At 36.6% G+C, this 22,388-nt stretch overlaps 1 protein-coding gene across 1 annotated transcript; it reads left to right on the forward strand.

The window, feature by feature from the left end:
• Nucleotides 1-1,757: 1,757 nt before the first annotated feature.
• On the forward strand, nucleotides 1,758-17,392 carry LOC121322307 (chondroitin sulfate synthase 2-like). The gene is made up of 4 exons (XM_041262093.1): nucleotides 1,758-2,188; nucleotides 7,350-7,914; nucleotides 14,235-14,417; nucleotides 15,665-17,392. The coding sequence occupies exons 1-4, from the start codon at nucleotides 1,905-1,907 to the stop codon at nucleotides 16,925-16,927; spliced, it is 2,295 nt and encodes a 764-aa protein (XP_041118027.1). The 5' UTR covers nucleotides 1,758-1,904; the 3' UTR covers nucleotides 16,928-17,392.
• The last annotated feature ends 4,996 nt before the right edge of the window (nucleotides 17,393-22,388 follow it).

Here is a 22,388-nt window from a genome sequence, read left to right on the forward strand (position 1 = left end):
ACAAAGAAATTCAGCAAACTGGTTTGAACTGGTCAAACTGCATTGCTCAATGCTACAATGGAGCAAGTGTTCTGAGTGGTTACTTTAATGCAGTACAGGCACGATTAAGGGAAATGGAGGTATGCTATGTAGGTTTGCTTGCAGTTTTAGGTGTTCTGACAGGGATGCAGCAGCTGAAGGATTGCGAGACAAACTTGAGTCCTTTAGATTTGTTCTTCTTCTCCATATTGTAGAGCAGGTTTTCCATGCCACTGACAGTCTATCCGATCAGCTTCAGTCTAGTGATTTTTTTGATTTCAAAAGCATGCTTGCTCATCGAGTCAACCAGGAATGAATTACAAAGCATGCAATCTGATACTTCTTTATCTAGCCTTTTTGATGTAGCCAAGTCTTTTGCACAGTCTTATGATATTGAGACAGCTTTAGACATGAATGCGACTAAAGGTCAGGGGCAGTCTAGACGAGTTCAGAAAGTGTCATCACGACGGAAGCAGTTTCTCATAGAGTCCACAATTGTGAAGAATAATGTGGAGAGTTCTAGCAGCACATCGCTTTCTTTTCAATTGAAGGACAAAATAAAATACTCTGAAATAGTATTTAGGTTTCTTTGAGAATTTTATAGGTGCTTTCTGATAACATGCCTCTTCTGAAAGCAATGTCAGCACTGGATCATGATACAGGAGACTTCTTAAAATGTGAGCATCTTTCTGGCATTGCACATTCTTATCAGAGCATTGGTGTGGATTAAATTATTTTGCAGTCTCAAATTACTGTTGCCAAGAGACACCTTTCTGAAAAAAAAGTGAAAAGCCAAAGGATCTGTTTCACTTGTAGGAGGATTTGCTACCATTACAAATTGCATACTCCGAATTACTAAAAATCATCAAGGTAGTAGTATTGGTTTGGTTAAAACCTATTTAGAACTTCCATGACCAATCCTCCAGAAAAGAGAGCGGCATTCTTACAATAGTTATATCTTTTTACTACAATTGGCAAATGAATCCCTATTTTATCTCAGTGAAAAATGTGACAATTTCACAATATGTGGCAATATAACAATCTTCGTGCACCACAATTTTTCCAATACCTTGTATGGGCTACACAATTTCGTTGCGAGATACGTTATTCCAGTTTATTAGAAAGCCGACATTGTTGCTGTCCCATCTTTTCTACATTCAGTAAAGGCTGATCCGTATGCTTAAAATTATGATACAGAGGGATATGTGAACAATTTGAAAAGGTTACAGTTTGTAAATAGTTACTGATTCATTCAACTGGAAGTCGTCGAAAACATCACCGCCTCTTAATTTACTGTTCATGGTTTGTAAAAAATAATTTCAATAATACCATGTCGGCTGCTTATGTTTTCAATATATAAAACCATACCCGTCAACACCGAGTTTTCAAAATACGTTAGCTTTTGTAAACTGAAGCAGCTTGTGGAAAAAAAAATGATGAGCGACTTTTACTGGTGGAAAACACGTACTTAATTCTGTCTTCGACTACAAGAAAATGGGACTTCCGTATAGAATTATGTGCCTATTCGTCGTTTTAAGTAATCAATTATGAGTTATCTGTAGCTAGATATATCAAAATATCCAGTTCTGCCACAAGTTCCTTGGAAACAAAATCTGAAAGTCGTTTGGAGTTTGCCAATGAAAGGGTTGTGTCTTGTCCCTAGAAGGATTTTCTGACGTCAAATCTGAAGGAGGAGCTCGGGGGTGACACGTAAGAATGTTACAATAAATCTGGAGAGATACAGACGTCTTTGCGTGTGTTTTACGTCGTCTGTGTGTTAGAAGTTTGTACCGCTGTAAGCAGAATTCTGAACAAATTTTAGTTTTCTTCAATTCAAGATACATGAGAGGATCCAGTCTTGCTGTTTAGATTAGCAGAACTAAACAATGCGACTTTCAATGTTAATTTCCTTGATCAGGCCGATTGGCCCGGTTGTTATTGGTATCTCACTGGGGTTTACTTTGAGTCTATTGAGTGTGACCTGGGTCGAGGAGCCCTGTAGTAACCCTGACTGGAATCGAGGCGATGAAGTTGCGTTTCAGCTGAATGGAAACCCCTACTCTCTTCCTGCAGGCAGCGTGCAAAACGAAGAAAATGCGGAGGATTTTGAACCCAAAATTGTGCCATATAAACCCGTTCAACAACAACCCCCACCAAAAAAATTCTACAGGTAAGACAGTGCTTGGCGTTTTCACTAGTGTAACACGAGTATCAAATTGTATTGCTTGTTACCTGTACGTACTGTCTGCTACAGAAATAGTTACCAGTACTCAGAAACATCCTGCGTCCAACTGTTATCTTCACGAATTTCAACTTTTTTTTGTTTACGTGGTAGCATGTACTGGTAAATAATATATAAGTTAATAGTCTACACCAGTAAGGCTAGTCTGCATAACACAATATGCACTTGTAATAAGACTGTATAACTGGAATCAGTTAATTGATCACACTAAACTTGATTTGCAGTCAGGGTTTCTTGAGACGATGTTAAGATGCCTGGGAACAAGAGCAAAAGTCACATTTAGTACTAGTTAGACGCACATCAGTTTGAACTTGCAAAATTACAAGATATTGTGTCTTAGACAGTATTTAAAATATTTCTAAGTACAAGCGAAAGTTATAACAGTGTGTATAATAATTCAAATACTAATAAATAAATAAATGTATTGTACAGGGAGTTATAGAATTGGAGAGGACAGTCTGTCAGTAAATATGCCAGGCAAATCTACTCCCCCACCCCCCATCCCACAATACACACACAGACAGACAGACAGAGAGACAGACAGAAATATAACTTTAGGATTTTGCTTTTTATTAAAGAATGAACAATCAATTCGTGATTAATAATTTTTGTTTTGCTTCAGGAAATCAAAGAAAGAACTGAGCCCATCTAAATTTTTGTGTATGACAAACAAAAATTATTAAACTAAAAAGATTCAAACTACGTCACACTTTTAGGTAGGAGATCACAAAATTATACTTATGGAGACATTTCTGTTGAGAAATAAATTTGAGTACATTTTTTTTTTTTTTTTTTTTAACGTTCAAACTGGGTAATCGTAGGGTATATTTCATCATAGAGCGAAAACATTATTCTCTGTTCAGATTCTCGGCTGTTTAGAAAGGTATAATAAAGTCTACTTCAGGTGGATATTTTTTTCCTGATACAAGTCAGTCAGTCAGAACTCAAACAGGTAGAATGTTCACCAGAGCGGAAGGGTTAAAATTGGTTTCTAAACTACCTTACCCAGAAGAATGGTGATGACGCTTGTTTAATACGTTTTTGTTTCCTATATGGCCATAGGATAAAGATAAATAATTTTGTTTTGTGGGCTTTTCAGTGGGAAACAGTGTTGTCTGCGGAGGCTCGAGTCAGAATTAAGAGGTTGCAGTTTACTAAGAGTGTGATGCTGTGTTGTAATTTTAAAATTGTATTAAAACTGCTTAAGTAAAGCTATAGTTTTACAAACCTAATGCCAGCTACCCGACTTAAGTAGCCTTTTAAACAATACATACATTGCGAAACCGTTGCATATATAGTTTAAAGTTTTTTGTAGTTGTTAAATATTCCTCCTAGAGCTGTTGGTCAAACTTTACTGGGCTCCTAGTGCTGACAAAGGCAATTTAATAATATTGTTGCATTAATTTAAATACGTTTGTTACTGTGTGTGACTGTGGGTTTGTGAATTAAAATGATATGTGTATTTGTGTTGTACTGGATATTTTAGATTTGACGTTTTGTTACGCTAAACTTGTCCCTCACACAAGGGAGGTTGTGGTTAAGGTTTTGTTCATCACTGGTTTTATTAACAGACTAAACAAAGATGGAATACATTCTGTCTCTGGGTGGTGACCTTCATTGGAACACTGATAGCTTTAACGGAGAGGAGTGTTTTTCAAGCACGGTTGCCAAGTTTCCTAATAACAAGAACAGAGTCGCGGGTTGCGTGATTGACTGGTGTCAATGTATATGCACGTTATATAAGACCAGTTAAAAAAAAAAAAAAAAAAAAAAAACTAGTACTATAAAAAATGGAATTTGTATAAACACCCCCACTCAGAGGCGGATTAAGATTTCCTGGGGCCCTGGGGCTCTAGGGCACCCCCCCCCCCCCCCCCCCACTAAAACAGCACTAAAATGCATGAATAGGCCTATAGAACGTTTACCTACTGCATTAATATAAAGCAAATAATACCACACTATAGGCTTAAATGATATTGCTTGATTTTGTTACATACTAAAAAAGAAACTAATATTCCTATGTCTGCTCTTGGAAAAACAGGAACGATTACAAACCCGCATTCTTTAGCCCAACGCCCTAAATAAAAAAATTAAAAAAAAACACTCTACACCGGCCTCCTGACCAAAATACAAATAACAATAATTGCGCTTACAAAATCGATATATATATATATGTGTGTGTGTGTGTGTGTGTGTGTAGAACCACAAAAACCTCCAAACAACCTGTTATTAAATGAAGCAACCCCTGCAACCTTCTAAAGGACTATTTTACCGGAAAACACTCGACCGGCTGCACGAAAGTTGTTCAAAAGGAAAAAGTGATAAAATAATTTACATATATCACACAATATAATACGTGACCAGTTAAACGATTAAAAAAAAAATAAATAAAATAAACGAAATGTGTAGTTAATTGAAAAAATGAACTATAGGTACCTAAATACATTTCAGGTTTTACATTAGGATGTGGTTAGTGTGTAAACTAGAGAAAAACACAGTGTTATTTAAACACTGGGATATAGTAGTGCTACTGCTTAAGATATTTAATAAATAACAACAGTTATATTCACACTAAATAGTTACATCCATCACTCCGTGCACTCAGGTCAAATATCTTTTCAAAACTAAATAAACGTAGCGAGTAACTGTATTGTTTAGCATCTGACCAGTCACACATCATTTATTTACATATTAGCGGCCCGGAGTGGGCGGGCCTTTAGTTTGCCCAAAACAGACGTAGTACTGTATTTGATTTGATAGCGGAGAGATCTCTCAGCGACACAATTCTGATATATTTACAAACACCTGGATATTGTATTCATCCATTATTATACAGTATTAAAGAATATCTATTGATTGCAACATTTGCTATATTTTGATCCACCAGTTACAGTGAGTTTTACTGGGGGCCCCTTAGGTGGCTGGGGTCCATCGGCGCCTGCCCCCACTCCCCGCCCTCTGAAGGGTTGGGCCTGTTTTTTGTTTTTCTCGTGAGACTTGGCAACACTGTTTTCAAGGCTGCTGTTAAGCAGCAGCTGCATGTAACACCCCACGTTTTAATACAGAATTGAAAGAAATTGCTGTCAGCTGTCTGAAGTTTTTTTTTTTTTTTTTGGATCCTAGTCAAATGTATGTTTTTGTTGAAGTTTATAATGTGTCACTGCCAGCATGGACGTAATTAAATACAACAGAGTTGACTTTAGACCTAATAAAGAAATCTGCAAATCTAGTGAGGGTTGTTATTATTTTTGTTAGAACCATTCTCATGAGTCCCTGTGATTTAATATACAGTAGTTTTATATTTACATTTATGCCAGGACCTTGAATGCATGATGTGTTCTTATAAATACATTTTAAGTGTAGGTTCCAGTATCAAAAAACCTGCTGATAGGATTTATAATGAAAAACCCAATATCCATAAAGGACATAAACTCATTGTGTGCAGAATATATTTTAATTTCAGACCTGCGATAACGTGACCTTGTAGTTGCCGTTCCTTTTTTCTCGGCTAGCGTTCACCAAGAGGGTTTGTTTGCAAACAGCATTCACTATTATCACTCGCTGTAAGTGGCTTCAGCTTCGTAGCTCATGGTATCATTGTTATTTGAAATCTTAGCAATATCGTGTATTTGTAACATGTAGCTAAGTGACTTGATCCTGCCTACTTTGGGATGCTTCCAGCAGGTGTTGAAAGATCACTCTAGAGGCTTGTGTTTGAATAGCTCACTTTTGGCCTCAGATAATGTACAGAATTGGTTTGCATCACAAAACCACCACACAATTCACCACAATTGGCAGACTTCACCTGAGGACCCAAGACCCCAAAACGGATCCAGTGATGGGAAATAGCAAATCTTTGCTACAAATAGGGTTCCATTGAAAATACTGCAAAGATGCAGACTTGTTTCTAGGGTCAGATTTGAGTTACTTTGTGTCTGATGTCCTTGTATTTTAATTATTGAATGTTGTGTCTATGTTTTCGCTTTGTCATAACTAACTTCAGTTCACAGCAAATATTATGGTGTATTTTTTATTATTATTATTTAAGGCCGTGTTCTGATAAATATTGATATGTGTTTTGTTTTTGTTTTGTTTTTTTACTTTGGATGGGTAAATTGGTCAGAACAGATGATCTTTCCTGGCTCAAACTGAGCCTGATCAATGTGTATACCCAAGGGGATAATCATTTTTGAAAAACTACATTTTCAGACAAGTACCTGATATGAAAGGAAAGAGAAGTTGGACTGTTTGCATTAGGCCCTTGCTGCATGTTTCTCTTATGGGTGTCATAAGAGCCAGAGCACTTGTCAGGCATGTTAGGCTTTTGATTTATTACCTGCAAATATTAGTCCCTAACTTGTTATCACTAAAATAACAGTACTAGGTATATTAAGAATATTATTAAATCCTTTTGGATTGTAATAGTTTATTAGCTCACTCAGTAGTATAATATTGTTATGAATCACACTTGATTTGTCACATTAACTGCAAAATAAAATAAGCCTGCTTCAGCCACTTCTGTATTTGAATGCTTTTTTTATGAACAATAAAAGCAAGACTACCCTCATGATAGGTTATTTTCATAAATGTAGTTAAATAGTCCAAATTAGATTTGAACATAGAGCCAGAATGCTATTCATGTGTGCCATGTGTCTTTTAACTGGTCAATTGGGTGAATATATTAATTTTTAATCCTTTGTGTGCATATGTTTGCTGCACTTTGAATCTTGATCCCACTCTGTCCGTTTTTATGCGCATGAGTAGGTCTGTAATCGTTGACTCTTAGAGCCTATTACAGCTGAACCATCCTAGCGTTTTAGAAAAAGAACACCTAGAAATAAAGGTATGGGGATTAAACCAAAATTAGCAAAGTGAGAGGGTATGCAAGAGGAGGTCCACTAATCTAAATATACAATGGGAAGGTCTTGAAGTGAAATGGCGCTAGGGCATTGCAGTAATTGGTCTGAAAACCTAGAATATCAATAACTTTAAGACAATTGAACGATTGTTGGCTTCGATGATTAGGTATTCAATTATATTTATTATATTTTTGTTGCATTAATTCATTTATCATCCTTTTAAATTCCAGGGCAAAATACATCAGCACAGAGCTTGGCATCCGGGAACGACTTTTTGCTGGGGTACTTACGTCCAAAAACACCATAAACACCATGGCTGTTGCAGTAAACCGAACCATCAGACACCACTTGGACAATGTTGTCTATTTCACTGGGATGCGAAACAGAAAAATCCCCCACGGGATGTTTGTGGTGACCCACGGCGATGAGCGACTCATCTGGAACATGTTCCAAACCATTCGATACGTCCTTGAACATTACATCAACGAATATGACTGGTTCTACTTTGTTCAAGATGACACCTACACTCAAGCAGACCGCATCAAATCGCTTGTCGGGCACCTAAGCATTCATACAGATCTGTACATGGGCAGCCCAGAGGAGTTCATTGGCGGTGAGATGGAGGGAAGATACTGTTATGGTGGGTTTGGCTATCTGCTGTCACGGACTTTGCTCCTCAAACTGCAGCCTAATTTGGAGAGCTGCCGTAATGATATCCTGAGCAGTAGAGCTGACGAGTGGCTGGGACGATGCATCATCGATTACGGCAACGTAAGCTGCGTAGATCAACATGAGGTAAGATTATTTATTTATTTATTTATTTTTGTGACGACTTTTTAAAAATATATTGGTTTATTTTATTTATTTTTTTACTTTTGTTTTTTGTGGGTGGAAGGCAGATTTTTGCAAAGTATTTCTGCGAAGAAATCAGAATTGCTTCAAAGTTTAATACATGGTGCTTTGGGGGTTCTTTCTTTTTTATCTACTGTAATAGGGCCTGAAATGAGTTATTCAAAACTGAAGGTTGTCGTTATCTGACAATCAAAACAGGGAATGCCATGCTTATGACAGAAGCACACTGATAATTCTGAAATACTTTTATTAGATAAAGACCTTAAAAGAATTCTAAGTAGCAGCTTAAAATCCATTTTCATGCTTCCTTTTTGGCTTTATTAACATTATTACTGTCCTTCCCTTTGTTGTGCCGAGAATCTTTTGGTTCTTCACTTGATAATGTTAATTCAGGATATGCAAATATTTTAAATACCACACTGTAGCTACATCTTGGTACATTTTTTAGATCATGTGTCAATGGTGTGTCATAGTGTTTGTTTTATTTTTCTGATAACTTGTAGCCCTGCTAGGGATCAGGAAGCGAAGCAGTGGTTAACCTCTTTGTCACTAATCTATCGTGTCCCATGCTGTATCATTTTAACTAAAAGATACAGTAATTAAACACAATTAAGTTATATACAACTACAATTGCTTTGTTCCCTTCAAATATTTTTGGAGCCTTTTAAATCTGAAAGTTGACATTGAACAGGATTCCTTCAAATGCTGCAGATGGAACTGTTGGAGATTGCCTAAGGAAAATTGAGTATTTTGATAATGTAACAATTACTATTGTCAAGCTAACTCAAGTGATGTCTTGACAGCTGTATTCCATGTCCATTACAGCACCAAAGCACTCTAAAACTAGTGTAATGTAGACGATACAAATATTCCCAATGATTGTGGAAGAACCTTTAAATAGCCTGCACTATCTGTGGAGGACAGGCACCCAGATGACCCAGTTCTTAATTAAGTGTAGAGGATGGAGATTAGAGTTGCAGGGGTCTATCAGTGGTAGATCTAAATGTGTGACTGTTTTTAGATCATTTGAATACCCTGCAGGGGTACATTCAGTTTGGGAGAAATACAATGGTGTTGCAGGTTAATCCCTGTTTTGTATGCATTTTCTCCTTAAAACTGCAGTACCTTTCAATAATCTAAATAACAATTATATTACTACATCAACAATTGCATTCTGGGATACTTCAAACTGACAAAGTAATTACCTTGTTTTAGGATACAACAATTTCAATATAAGCAATTTATTTCTGAAGCTAAGCATGGAAACCTTTTCCGTTTACGGTACTTAATGTTTTACTTTTTTCCTCTGGCATAACTCTGTATTTGGAAAATATGTCAATGCAGTACTGGTACTTTAAAAGTTGTAGCCCCTATAAATTGCCCATAACCATTAAAAAATAGACTGAATACTACATTTTGTGAGTTACACTTTTAATTTCTCTACAACAAGCTTCTATTTTATTGCCCATGGGCTCCAGTTTCAACAGGAAACCAGCTTACTCAAGAGCCATTACCTAAACATTAAAACAGTGCCTTATTTTACGATTTCCTCATCACTTAGCTGTGGGGGTAAGGAGGACTTTCTCGAAGAACGTAGCAAATAAAATGCAGCATTGGGAAGCTTGTGTCCCTTTCCATCTTGCATCGTCAGATTTAGTAAAAAGTTGGTAGGGGTTAGGATACAGGCTTGCCTCTGTGGTACTGAACACACACACACACAAACAGGGCTGAATGTTTACTCCGCTCTGCTCTCCTGAGCCTGTTTGGCAATCAATAAAACACTGAAATTACAAGCAAGGCTCAAGCCTCAAGCAAGGAGATCGTGTGTCAGCAGCTTGAGGTGAAAGTGATAGCTGAGGCTCGGCACAGATGGATGACGCCAGCTAATACTTCAGTACTGTTACACATTAAGAGTTTGATAAAAAATAAATAAATAAAACAATGAAAAGACCCTAATACTGATGCATAAGGGTATTATTATTATTATTATTATTATTATTATTATTATTCCAAATGTATTTGTTTTACACACAGTTTCTCTCTAGCAGTTTTAAGTAATGTAGTTATAAAGCTTTAATTTCAATAACGTGGTGTGTTTTCGCTCGTGTACAGCAATGCATATTAATAATTGAGATATAGGGCTGGTGATTATGCCAGCCTCATTCACCAACAGACTTTTACCTTCACCAAACTGAAGACAGGTAACCTCACCTGTGTATTTTACTCATAAGTTATGTATTTGACTTTTAACCTGGCATGGCATAAGTCCAAAACGGCAACACGTGGTTAGAAGAATCAGAATATACTGAAGGTCCTGGAGAGTGTAAAACAGAAATTTGAAAGAGAAAGAGAGATGTTTAATAGCACGCCATCAAAACGTGTATCTAGTCCACTTAAACAAATTTCCAGTGTTTAGGTTTGCATATATTGCTCCACTCCATCAACTGGAGTGTTCCATACACCTTTGCGACTTTTCATATTTTAAATATAGCATTGAAATCTTACCAGTATTAAATAAGTACATAAATTATTTTTGGCTTCAAAAATTGGTCAAAAAAAAAAAAAGGTCCATACTGTATATTGTATATTGTATATTGCTTCAGTTTAGGCACCTAGCATCTAGTACATCTGAGCTTTATGTTTTAAATTGGCACAGATCTCTACAGTCTTAATAAAAAGTTAGTGTATTTAAGAAGCAACCTGGGGCCTCACAGTAGTAAGCTATTTTTTTTTTTTCTACTCTCCCTTTTTCAGCTCTGAAGGTAATATGTTAAATGACAAACTTCTCCTGCTTCCCTTTTATAATTTGTTATAGAAGTTTTTAATTCCACAAACCTGTTTTTATTCATAACTTACTATTCAATTACGGAACATAACACATAAGGGATATTCCACAAATCTGTATTAGTTGGCTATGTCTACATATACTTCACCAATACATTCAGTTTGTCTATGCTGCAGTCAGAAAGATAGGGCAGTGCAGTAGCGTTACTAAGCTAAATCAGGCTCCACCCATTAAAACCGTTGTTCTATGGTCTGTAGTGTAATTTGAGTTTGTAAAGAGCAGTGCCACTGCCAAGCTGCATTTATTATTTGTATGTCAAGTACATTTAACTATAAGGTTACAATTTGTCTACATACAGTGCCTATAGGAAGTATTCACCCCACTTTTTTCACAGTTTGTTGTGTTACAACCTCAAATCTTGATACATTTAAATGGTATTTTTTTCCTTTGATTTACACAACGTACTCAACAAATCAATTAAAAATAACAACCTGAAAAGTCTTCATTAGATAAGTATTCACCCCCTTTGCTATGACACTTCTAAATAAGCTCAGGTGCAACCAATTGCCTTCAGAACTCGAACAATAAGTTAAATGGAGCCTGTCTGTGTGCAATAAGTGGTTCATATGATTTCAGATTAAATACACCTGTCTCTTTTAAGGTCCCACAGTTGGGATACTGCCATGAAGTCCAAGGAGCATTAAAAAAAAACTCTGTGATAAAGTTGTGGAAAGGCACAAATCAGTGGAAGGGTATAAAAAGATTTCAAAGGCATTGAATATCCCTTGGAGCACAGTCAAGTCGATCATTAAGAAGTGGAAGGTATACGGCACCACCCAGAATCTGCTTAGAGCAGGCTGTCCTCACAAACTGAGCAGCTAGGTAAGAAGGGCATTGGTTAGAGAAGCCACCAAGAGGCCAATGACAACTCTAAAAGACCAACAGAGTTACATGGCTGAGATGGAAGAAACTGTCCATGTGTCAACAATAGCTGAGGTACTCCAAAAATCTGGCCTGTGTGGAAGAGTGGCAAGAAGGAAGAGATTTCTGAATAAAGCCCATGTAAAATCCCACATGGAATTTTCAAAAAGGCTTGTGGGAGACTCTGTAAAGATATGGCAAAATATTCTGTGGTCCGATGAAACAAAAATTGAACTATTTGGCCTAAATGCAAAGCGTTATGTCTGGCGCAACCCAACACAGCACATCACCCAGGTAACATCATCCCTACTGTGAAGCATGGCGGTGGCAGCATCATGCTATGGGGATGCTTTTCATCGACAGGGACTGGGAAACTTGCAAAATACAGGCAAATCATTGAGGAAAACCTGTTTCAGTCTGTGAAAAGACCTAAGACTGGGACAGAGATTCACCTTTCAGCAGGGCAATGACCCCAAGCACACAGCCAAAGTGACACTGGAGTGGCTTAAGAACAACAGTGAATGTCCTAGAGTGGCCCAGTCAAAGCCCAGACTTGAATCTGTGGCAAGACTTGAAGATTGCTGTCTGCCAACAATCCCCATCCAACTTGACAGAGCTTGAACAATTTTGCCAAGAAGAATGGGCAAATATTGCACGAACCAGATGTGCAAACCTGGTAGAGACTTACCCCAAAAGACTCACAGCTGTAATTGCTGCCAAAGGTGGTTCTATCAAGTATTGACTCATGGGGGTGAATTAGTGTAATGTAACTCTTCTATGAAACTGTATTTTTATGTGGCTGTATTCCATCCAAATCTAGTATATGGATTTGAACCAAGTCTTTCCTGGAGTCAAATATTCATTTTGTTGTTATACCTGTCCTACTGCATTGGTGGCATTTAGGCAATCCAGAAATACCAGTTTCCATTGGCTCATTATACAGTAGACCAGTTATTCCTGCTCTTAATGACAAACACTAACTGCCAGACACATTGAAATTCTTAACCCTGTATAGCTCTGGGTCAGAACTAAATTAACTGAGCTGCTTTAGCAGGAAACAGGAAACAATAATGAGTGGTCAGTGACCGAAAACACCTCACCTAACGAGAAGTAATCAAACAACTTGCCTAAATTGCAATGCTTTTTTAATTTATTTTTTCTAATTTTAAAGTGGAGCCTCAACCCGGGCTAATTAAATTCAGTGTCATGAAATGTACTGTAAACTGTTACATGTTTGTCACAAAAATGTAAGATCCAAATACCAAATAGGGAGTAGAGTGGTATAACTAGAACAGGCCAAGACCTCAGTGTTGTAATAGACTCATCACTGTCAGCAACCACACAATGTGGGGAAGCAGTCAAAAAAGGCAATCGGCTACTAGGAACCAGATGAGTTAGATGGGCAGAATGTGTCCCTCTGTAACCAAAAAGTGTGATTCTTTTATACAGTCTTAACCAGTTGTACTAACCCTAATCCATGCGCAGAACCCTAGGATAGCATATTGCCATACATTTGACTTTTTACGAAGCATTTTTTTTGTCTGATTCACTTTCCCTTAAACTTTGTGTAAGAGAGTCCCAGTTCTTAGACACACACACATGTCCTTTATTAGACATCATGCATGGTACCATAAATGTTCAGCTGGTTTAAAATCTTTTGGAGAAATCAAGTCAGTCAGGACACAACATAGAGGTGCTCTGTTATTTTTTTTTTTTTTTAATGATTTGTTTGGCTTGGCATCAGTGACAGCACTCCACTGTTGAAAGGGAAGTTCAAGGGAACACCCAGCATCCCACTGAACTGCACCCTGCTGCAGATGCTTAACCACTTCACATTCAATTAGTGAAAGAGAGACTGTAGAAATATAGCCAGGGTCACCTACCTATATTTTCTTTTAAGGTACATTGATTGTCTTTACACACAATTAAGTTTGGATAACATTGAGAAATCTTTTTTTCAGACCAATGTAACACAGCTCATTGGAGGCAACATATTGATGTAGTGTATTTGACAGCTGTATTGAATGTCTCCACATCACCACTTCCATATGAATCATCCTGGCATAAAACCATTAATTGTGAATAAGGTTTTCTCTCAATTTTGTAGCACTTTCTTTTAAGTTAAAGCTGTACCATTATTAATATGTTGAACATTTCTCTGTTTCCTTATACAGTCTATTCATCTCCTAAAGCCACAGTCCTAGACATTAAAAAATCACTTTCCTGTCAACCTCTACAGGACTACTAGACATTCTTCTTCGTAGTTTGCTTCTGTAGATTGCTTATAATGTGTTTTACATGTGTGTTTCTCTGCATTTTTAAGGTTTCTTGAATTAGGTAATCAGCTGGCCTTTCAACATCTGTGACCCCATGGTAAAAAGTACCTGTCATGAGTAAATGACAGTAGAGAAAGTATCTTGTCTATACGTATTATTGTGTAATTGTCTTTGGTATTTTACAAAGCTCTCATATCTCTGAGACCATTTGAGGTGGTGACATTGTATGTTTTCAGGGTTATGTAAACGCTGAATGCTAAAGCCTTTCCCCATTTTTTTAGGGAATTCACTACCAACGGTTTGAGATGGGCAAAAATTCATACCCAAATACGGAGGAAGAGATACAGTTCAAGAATGCATTCACTGTTCACCCTGTACTAGATCCAGCACAGATGTACAGACTGCACAAACACTTCACTGAAATTGAACTGCAGAGGACTTACAAAGAAATTGAGAAGTTACAGGTAAGTTTTCTATATGTCACTTTAACAGGGGGAAGTGTTATGTGTGTGGGTCATCACTCAATAATAAAGTCGTTCACAGAACATTGGGTGTTAGCACGCCGCACAGATTTATTACACACAGGCGCTGCCACTAGGGTACCAGCAATGGTAGCCATAGTGTCCCAGATTTAATAAAGAAAACAAAACAAAAGTAAAAATAAAAGTTTGCCACACAAGGAGAATGCTAGTCTCACTCCAGGAACCTACTACAGTACGAAACCCTCTATACTGGTTGCGATCAACATCCCCTAAACTAACATACTGGTTTTGCTCCTGAAGTCTTGGCCTCCCAGCGACTCTGGGTCTTTATGACATTCCGGGCTGTCTGTAGTAGTTATCATGAGGAGCGGACGCTCTTCTCCTCGATGTGCCCCTCTGTGTAGCATTGTGGCGCAGTCGCCCTCAAGCTGTGCGCAGCATCCCTGTCCATCCAATTCGGACTTCCTGATTAGCTCAGCGCCGGAAAAGCCTACCTGCTGAATTGGTTGCCTAGCAACGCATCTCCTGTTACACGTCCCAACTGCACACATCCACGCAAGAACCAGCAACAGGGTTCTCCCTGTCGCAGTGACTGAATTTACTTTTTTGCCACCAACTAGATTTATAACTTTCAGAGCATCATGTCTTTTTCTGATCACATATCCTAAAAGGCCATCATTACTTTATGACCTGAATAGAAATAACCATTATCTACTGCAGACAAGCCAATGTATAACAATTACCAACAGTATAACCTGAAGTGCTGAAAAAGGTTAAGGTTGGTTTTATTTTCTTTTCTAGTGAGAGGGAAATATAAACTTGAAGTAGTACTGATGCAGCTACTGATTAACCTTAACCACTTTTTGATTTTTGACACCTGCGGCAACTATTAAAAAAAAAAAAAAGTGTGTTATGACAGAAATCTGTATAGTTTGTTTACTACATGATTTCACATTTATGAAATCAAGATGTATTATCTAGATGACAGAACACCACACTCAGTCTCCAGTGTACCTTGTTCAGATCAATAAAATTGAATGGATCACTATTTACACAGATCATTAATACTCTTTTCTGTGTGTATAAGAGAGACAAGGATTGTCTGAGATTCTGAGTGGGGTTTGAATAAACCAGGTACAATCCTTTTCTTTCAGAAAGTTACATCCAGCTCTTTCAACTGACTGCATACATTGTTCAACCTGTTTTATATGCTTCTCTTTTGACCATAGGCCGAAATCAAAAACACCAGTGAGGTTGCGTTTGATGGAAATCGAAGTGCCCATTGGCCTATTGGAATCAATCCACCATTTGAGCCAAAAACTCGGTTTGAAGTTCTTCGATGGGATTATTTCACAGAAGACCAGGTTTATACCTGCAAAGATGGTTCCCCAAAATGTGAGCTTCAGGGGATTGACAAAGCAGATGTCACAAATGTTATTGAGATAGCAATGGGGGAACTGAACAAAAAATATAAGCCAGTGCTTCATCTGAAGAAACAGCAGCTTATTAATGGCTACAGGCGTTTTGACCCAACACGTGGCATGGAGTACACCTTAGACCTTCAGCTTGAGGCTGTGAACCAGAAGGGACGAAGCTGTTCCATTACTAAGCGTGTCCACCTTGTGCGGCCCTTGAGCGACATTGAGATTATTCCTATGCCTTATGTGACAGAAGCTACCCGAGTTCACATCATTCTGGCAGTGAGTGTTCATGATCGTGATTACGTGAACCAGTTTCTTGAAGTATATGCCACTAATTTTTTTGAGATGAGCGAAAATGCTATTTTGTCTTTCTTGTTCATATATGACCCTTTTCAGGCTCAGCAGGTCAACCAAAATGACATTTTTGCTAATGTTAAAGCCAAGATTACAGCATATGAGCGCAAATACCCTGTAACAAAGATACCGTGGATCAGTGTTAAAACTGAAGCCCCTTCTCAAATTAAGATCATGGACATTATCTCTAAGAAGCACCCAGTAGACACTTTGTTCTTTGTGACAAATGTCAACACCAATGTCAATTCTGAATTTCTCAACCGTTGCCGCATGAACACTATTAACAACTGGCAGGTCTTTTTTCCAGTCCATTTCCAAGACTACAACCCAGATATTGCTTATCACAACCAACAGCCTCCTCCCACCATAGACCTGATCAAAGATGCTGGCCACTTTGACCGAGATGTCTTTGATGAGGCTTGTTTCTATAATTCTGATTATATGGCAGCAAGAACAAAGATGTTTGCTGATGTACAGGAGAATGAGGAGATCTTGGAAGCTCTTGATGTCTATGACATGTTCATCAAGTATTCCAACCTTCACGTTTTCCGAGCAGTTGAACCTGCATTACACCAGAAATACAGACACAAGGTCTGTAATCCTCGACTTGGTGAGGAGATCTACCATCGATGTATACAAAGCAATCTTGAGGGCCTTGGTTCGCGATCTCAGCTTGCCATGTTATTATTTGAACAAGAGCAGGGGAACAGTACTTGACCAAATATTTAAAAAAGCGAAGTCCAGGGTGTGTGCTTTTTAAGAAACATTCATATTTTTTTTTTTTTCTTGAGTAAAGTTTACAATGCAGAACAATCCAGAGAAAGACATACTTTTCATTTGCATTGAACATTATTTGTGTTCTTTACAAAACACTGAATTGACAGGCTGGTACATCTTTGTTCACCAGTTAACAGTACTTGTGAGACCTTTTTTTAAATTTCCTACCCAGCATTTTTTCTTTTGGAATGAATATTTAATGGACAGGGTTTCCAATCTTTTATGGGACATTTTCTATTTTCTACCCATGCATGTTTTTTTTTCAGCTGTGGTTCTCTGAAGGTACAACTGCAAAAAAAAGGGGTGGGCAGCTTTGTAACTCAAATAAGCTAACTTTAAAATGGTAGCTTACAAGATGCTTTAAGTTGTTTTAATTTTTTACATGAAGACATTCCATTGACTTGCTTTTGTCATCCAAAGCTGGATAACGAGAGTGAAATGTTTTAAAGTCTATGCTAACTCTTTAAACTGAACTTTTTTTTTTTTTATATGCTTTGTGGTTTGTAACTACTTTTTTATTAGACTTTGAAGAACCCTCACTGGCACTGACATACCATAAAAAAATAATATTCAAGAGAAACATTTAAGTATGCTAAATCTCCTCCTTGCCTCTTGAAATATAAATGCAGTCCAACATTCCAAAGCTGGAACTACTGTAAAGCAAACCAGCAGGTTAAAATTGATGGAATTGCCAAGATAAGTAATTTTTAAAGTAAGCAGATACAATACGTATTAGCCTAACACTCTTATTTCATATTAAAGGTACCACATTAAAAATAGAAATTTTGTTAGTTGTAGGAAATGCCTCAATCCTGATACTATTTTTTTTTTTAATAAGTTACAAAATGTGCCCATGCTGAACCCTTGTCTTAAATTATGCATAGATTGATGATGAAGTGATTAAATCCAGAAACATGGGGTCATTCCTTTTTTTAAAATTTGTTTTATGTATTTTTTTTTTTATCAAAGATAAACATTCCAACTTTGTTTGTTTTGTAGTTTTACTCAAGGAAAATGATTGCTGTTTCAACTTCTAAATTTTGTGTACCGGCGCACGTTCTGGATGAACTTGGTGACTTCAGATTTTTAAAGACATAGGGGTAGATGTACTAAGATGGGCCAATCACAGCGCAAACATACCACAACTTGCAATTTCATTATGACAGTTCGCAAAGTGCACATTTTGTCATATGTATTAGGAAAAAAAAAATATGTTGATGAAGAGAGCCGCAATATACTAATTTTAAATGTTATTGCATCATCTTAGCGAGAGTTGTGCAACAGTGTTTTCAAGTAAAATAGAAGCATTTGTTCTGGTTTTCTGCAGCAGAGTGTGTCCAAAGGAAAACATCTACACATGCAAGAATCAAAGTAACATAGTTTTTGTTAAATGTAAATGTTATCTGTGCAATACATTCTGTTCAGTCTTAATTTTACCTATTTTAATACTGTTATATGTAAAAAATGAAAAGCAGTTTAATCCCATCAGATTCTATAGTGAGGCCTCCACCTTCACCCCCAAAAAGCTTTTTCACAGAAGCCCCTCGCTAAACCAGATATGTTTGTCCGACATTAGGTGTCGGGTTTAAGAACAATACAATAAAATCGCACACATGTTTACCGCTCGCAATGTATTTTAAATATAATTCATTGCACTGAAATAACACTAATGTGTTTCGGGTACGCTACACATTACATTATGTAAAAATATAAATCTGTACAGTAAGCCTATACAGTACAGTAGTAAAATCAAATGAATTCCTTGCACACTTTTTTTGTACTTTACCCTACTGGTTACACAAAATAAATCATGCTGCTGCTGCACCGTACGCATTGGTGTACAGTGTGAATAAAAGATTGTGTTAAATTAAAACTAAATGATTTTAGTTTTTTTTTAAAATTTTATTTTAATTATTATTATTATTATTATTATTATTATTATTATTATTATTATTATTATTATTATTATTTTAACTTGGTCTACTTAGTAGCCCAGACAATTAACACACAATAGATCATGGTCCTATACAGATGGCACATGTGTGCAGTCTATTGCTCCCAACATGCTGGAAAAACCAGAAATGTCATAGAAATTTGTTTTTAAGGCCTGTAAGTATACCCTGACTTTAGTGAAAATTAGGTTGGGTGTTGTTTAAAACATGCTTTCGAAAGTTCGCAATTGACTGCGGCTTTAGTACATCTCATTACAATATTTTTGATCCCTCATTTGCACTCTCCACACTGTTTTTGCGAATTTCTGCAGGAACACCCGTAATCACTTATTCATTTAAGGCTAAAGCACAAATAAGAAGCATTAGTTAATTATACTGACAGCGTTGCGTTTGTTTAATACATTTCATGCTACACTACACTGGTTTGCAACGATTGCGACAGACGCAACACTTTAGTACATCTTCCCCATAGTGTCTGCGTTAATGGTGACTGCTGCTGCTGTTTTGTTGTATGGTATTGTTCCATGTTCTGAGCTGTTCGTTTGGGCACTGATCCTGGGACACTTTGAAAAGAGGGGAGCAAGTTGCTCCCAAGACACCCGTGCAATAGTTTGGAAGGAGAAACATGCTAGTTCCAATTGTAAAAAAATCATCGTACTGACAATCATCAGTATTTTTATTTCAGAGGTACAATATATAAAAATGTTAATGTAAAACAGTAGCATTAGCAGTTTTTTTGAAAGACTGTATGCTTTAAAATGACACGCAGGAGTGGAAATGACAGTCAATACAACTGGTGTCCACCGTACGTACATCTTCTTGATAACTCTTTGTGAGCAATTTATAAATCTAAAAGTGAATTAACTTGCATGACATTCATATGTACAAATGATTTATTTCACACAACATTTTTGCCAAATTTGTTTAATCATCACATGCACTTTCTATGGTAAAGCAGCTTTCATTATTCTGTATTTGTTTATCAACGAAAGATTTTGCTCTTGTTTTGTTTCTATGTTTATTCAGTCAATCACACAGAGACCCTTTCTATAGAAGGCACTATTTCCTTTGATTAACAGCTTTGGCAATGTATGCATAAAATTGTGTGTTATTTTATTTTGGCAATCCTTGTATAAAAAATATTGAAGGTTAAGACTTGATTGTGACCTTACAAGTTTTCTTTGGTGAAGGAAAACAATATATTTGTTTACATCTAGCAATATGTTTTTAAAAATATGTACTTGTTAAGCACTGAGATTTTATTTTCTAGAACTACAATATTTACTATCCTAGATGTGTAAGCTGTTGCAAAGGCAGTACCTGCAACCAGAAATGGCATCTTAAAAAGCCAAGTTTTAAAACTGGTATTTCATACACTGAAATACATGTGACATTGCCAGTAGTCCCTGAATCTACTTTGGGCCAAATAAGGAAGATATATTTTTCATTTTAAGTCAGTGTTTTGATAAGTACATGCAGCTGGGGTGTAGTCGCTGTATAATTATGGCGAAAAAAAACCCAATGAGTAAGCAAACAATAACATGTTGTTGTATTTAAAAGTTTGATTGTTACATAGCAATACTAAACTGTGTTAAGAACTTTGTATAATTGTTACTCTCTTCTATACCAAGCCAGTTCCACAAGGTGATTGTTAAAATGGCTTCAGAGATACAGAAATGAAATATGTGTTTTGTATTTAATGCAAACTTTGTAAAATGGGATCTTCATAGCACTGAGTAGTGCTAAAAAAAACCTATTGTAATGGTGGGTTATAGAGACATCTGTACAAAAAATGTAATTAAATGGAAAAAATATGTTTGAAACGCAATAATAGGAGTGCAGTATAAGAGTTTGTAGAAACAATGGTTAGTACAAATGATCCTTATACAGAAAATCCTCAGACAATATTCTGTCATGTTCAGATTTTATTGTTTAAAGAATCAAATACCAAAGAAATTAGTTTTGAGAAAAATGGGTGTGGGATTTGTGAATACATTGTCATCTGAAGACTAGATTTTTAAAATGCAGAAAGCAGGACAATGGCATTTTGTGGGCTTTTAATAATGTTCTTGCCATTTTCCCATTGTATGGTTTTCTTCCCTTGCTTTCTGTGGAGATCAGGAGCTTGCAAATAGTGACTTGGTGTTGAATAAGTTTAGATTTTTAATAGTTTCTATGTATTTGTTTTATTTTTTTTTAAATATGTATTGTTACCATGCAGGATTGGTGAATACAACTAGAGGGGATTTTATATTATGCAACAGCAAACTATTGAGATGGATATTCTCAGATTTGTCCTGAAGGACTTGGGGAATCTTTTTTCTAAAAGCAGCCCACTTCCTGTAATTGTGTTTCCCATGTGAGGTGAAGGTGTTGAAATCTCCAGTATATCAGATACAGGCCCTAAACTGATATGTGTTTTGATACTAAAAATGTATAGCATTTTTTATCAAGATCATTGAGTACAAGTCTGTAAACTGTTACTATTACTTTACCAAATACTTGATAGAATGACTGTGAATTTTGTAACTATAAATCATTAAACGATATTTAATATTGAGTTGTCTTTTTAAAAGTTGTTTTTGTTTGTTTGCTCATTTGTTTTTCTCAGCTTTTTAAACTGTAGTAATGGTAGTTTTATATAATAACATATTTCACGTTATATAATGAAGGCCATGAAGGGGGGCGGTGGGGGGTGGAAACATTTAGTCAGCAGAGGTATTCCATGAATGTTGACCATTTGCGAGTGTCTGTTTGTTTTTTATTTTCTATTTATCTTCTATTTATTTATCCATGGGACTTGGAGCCAGCATCTGAATTGATGTCACAATCCTGTGCATCTTTTTTTTCTGGGTTTACAAAGCAAAAATGAAATACTAAAGCAGGATTCTTCTTGTAATCCATCTCAAAGCTGGAGAAACAAACTCAGAATGGCATCATGAAAACGAAGGGTGAAGTACTATTTTAAACTTGTATAAAGGAAGTTAGCAGGCCAGCATGCAATTAGAAGATGCATTCCTTCTGTCTGCCATTTGGTGTTGGCAAAAGAATATAAAATAAAGTCAATTTTGCCACATATACTATTTTCCTCCAGTGTATAGTCCTGTCTTCAACTTTTTAAACTGTATGGTTTTATGCACATAATTAGTGTTTTCCAATGTTGCTATTCCAGAAAAAAAAATGACAGTGAGGAATGGCCTTTGTATAAAGTTTGAATTCAGTATTATTGAACAGCTTATTTTCTCTGGGCTCCTGTTGCCTTCTAAATTTACAGCTTGGTTGGACATCTATGACAAGTGGCTTGACTAAGGTCACTGCTGAGATTCTTAATTGTTTTCTGTAGCCAATTAACCACATGGTTGCAGCAAATTACCACGAATACCCTGTAGATATAGTGGTGTGCTAAAATAATACGTAACAGTAAATGCGCCTTTATAAATGTAGACTTT

Source organism: Polyodon spathula, chromosome 10 (genome assembly GCF_017654505.1).
Source record: "Polyodon spathula isolate WHYD16114869_AA chromosome 10, ASM1765450v1, whole genome shotgun sequence".
Lineage (NCBI taxonomy): Eukaryota > Metazoa > Chordata > Actinopteri > Acipenseriformes > Polyodontidae > Polyodon > Polyodon spathula.

Excerpts from the sequence above, each read along its gene's own strand:
- LOC121322307 (XM_041262093.1), top strand. The coding sequence starts at position 1,905 with ATGCGACTTTCAATGTTAATTTCCTTGATCAGGCCGATTGGCCCGGTT. Across the intron at positions 2,189-7,349 it reads CCACCAAAAAAATTCTACAG|GGCAAAATACATCAGCACAG; the intron begins GTAAGACAGTGC and ends TTTAAATTCCAG. Across the intron at positions 7,915-14,234 it reads GCTGCGTAGATCAACATGAG|GGAATTCACTACCAACGGTT; the intron begins GTAAGATTATTT and ends CCATTTTTTTAG.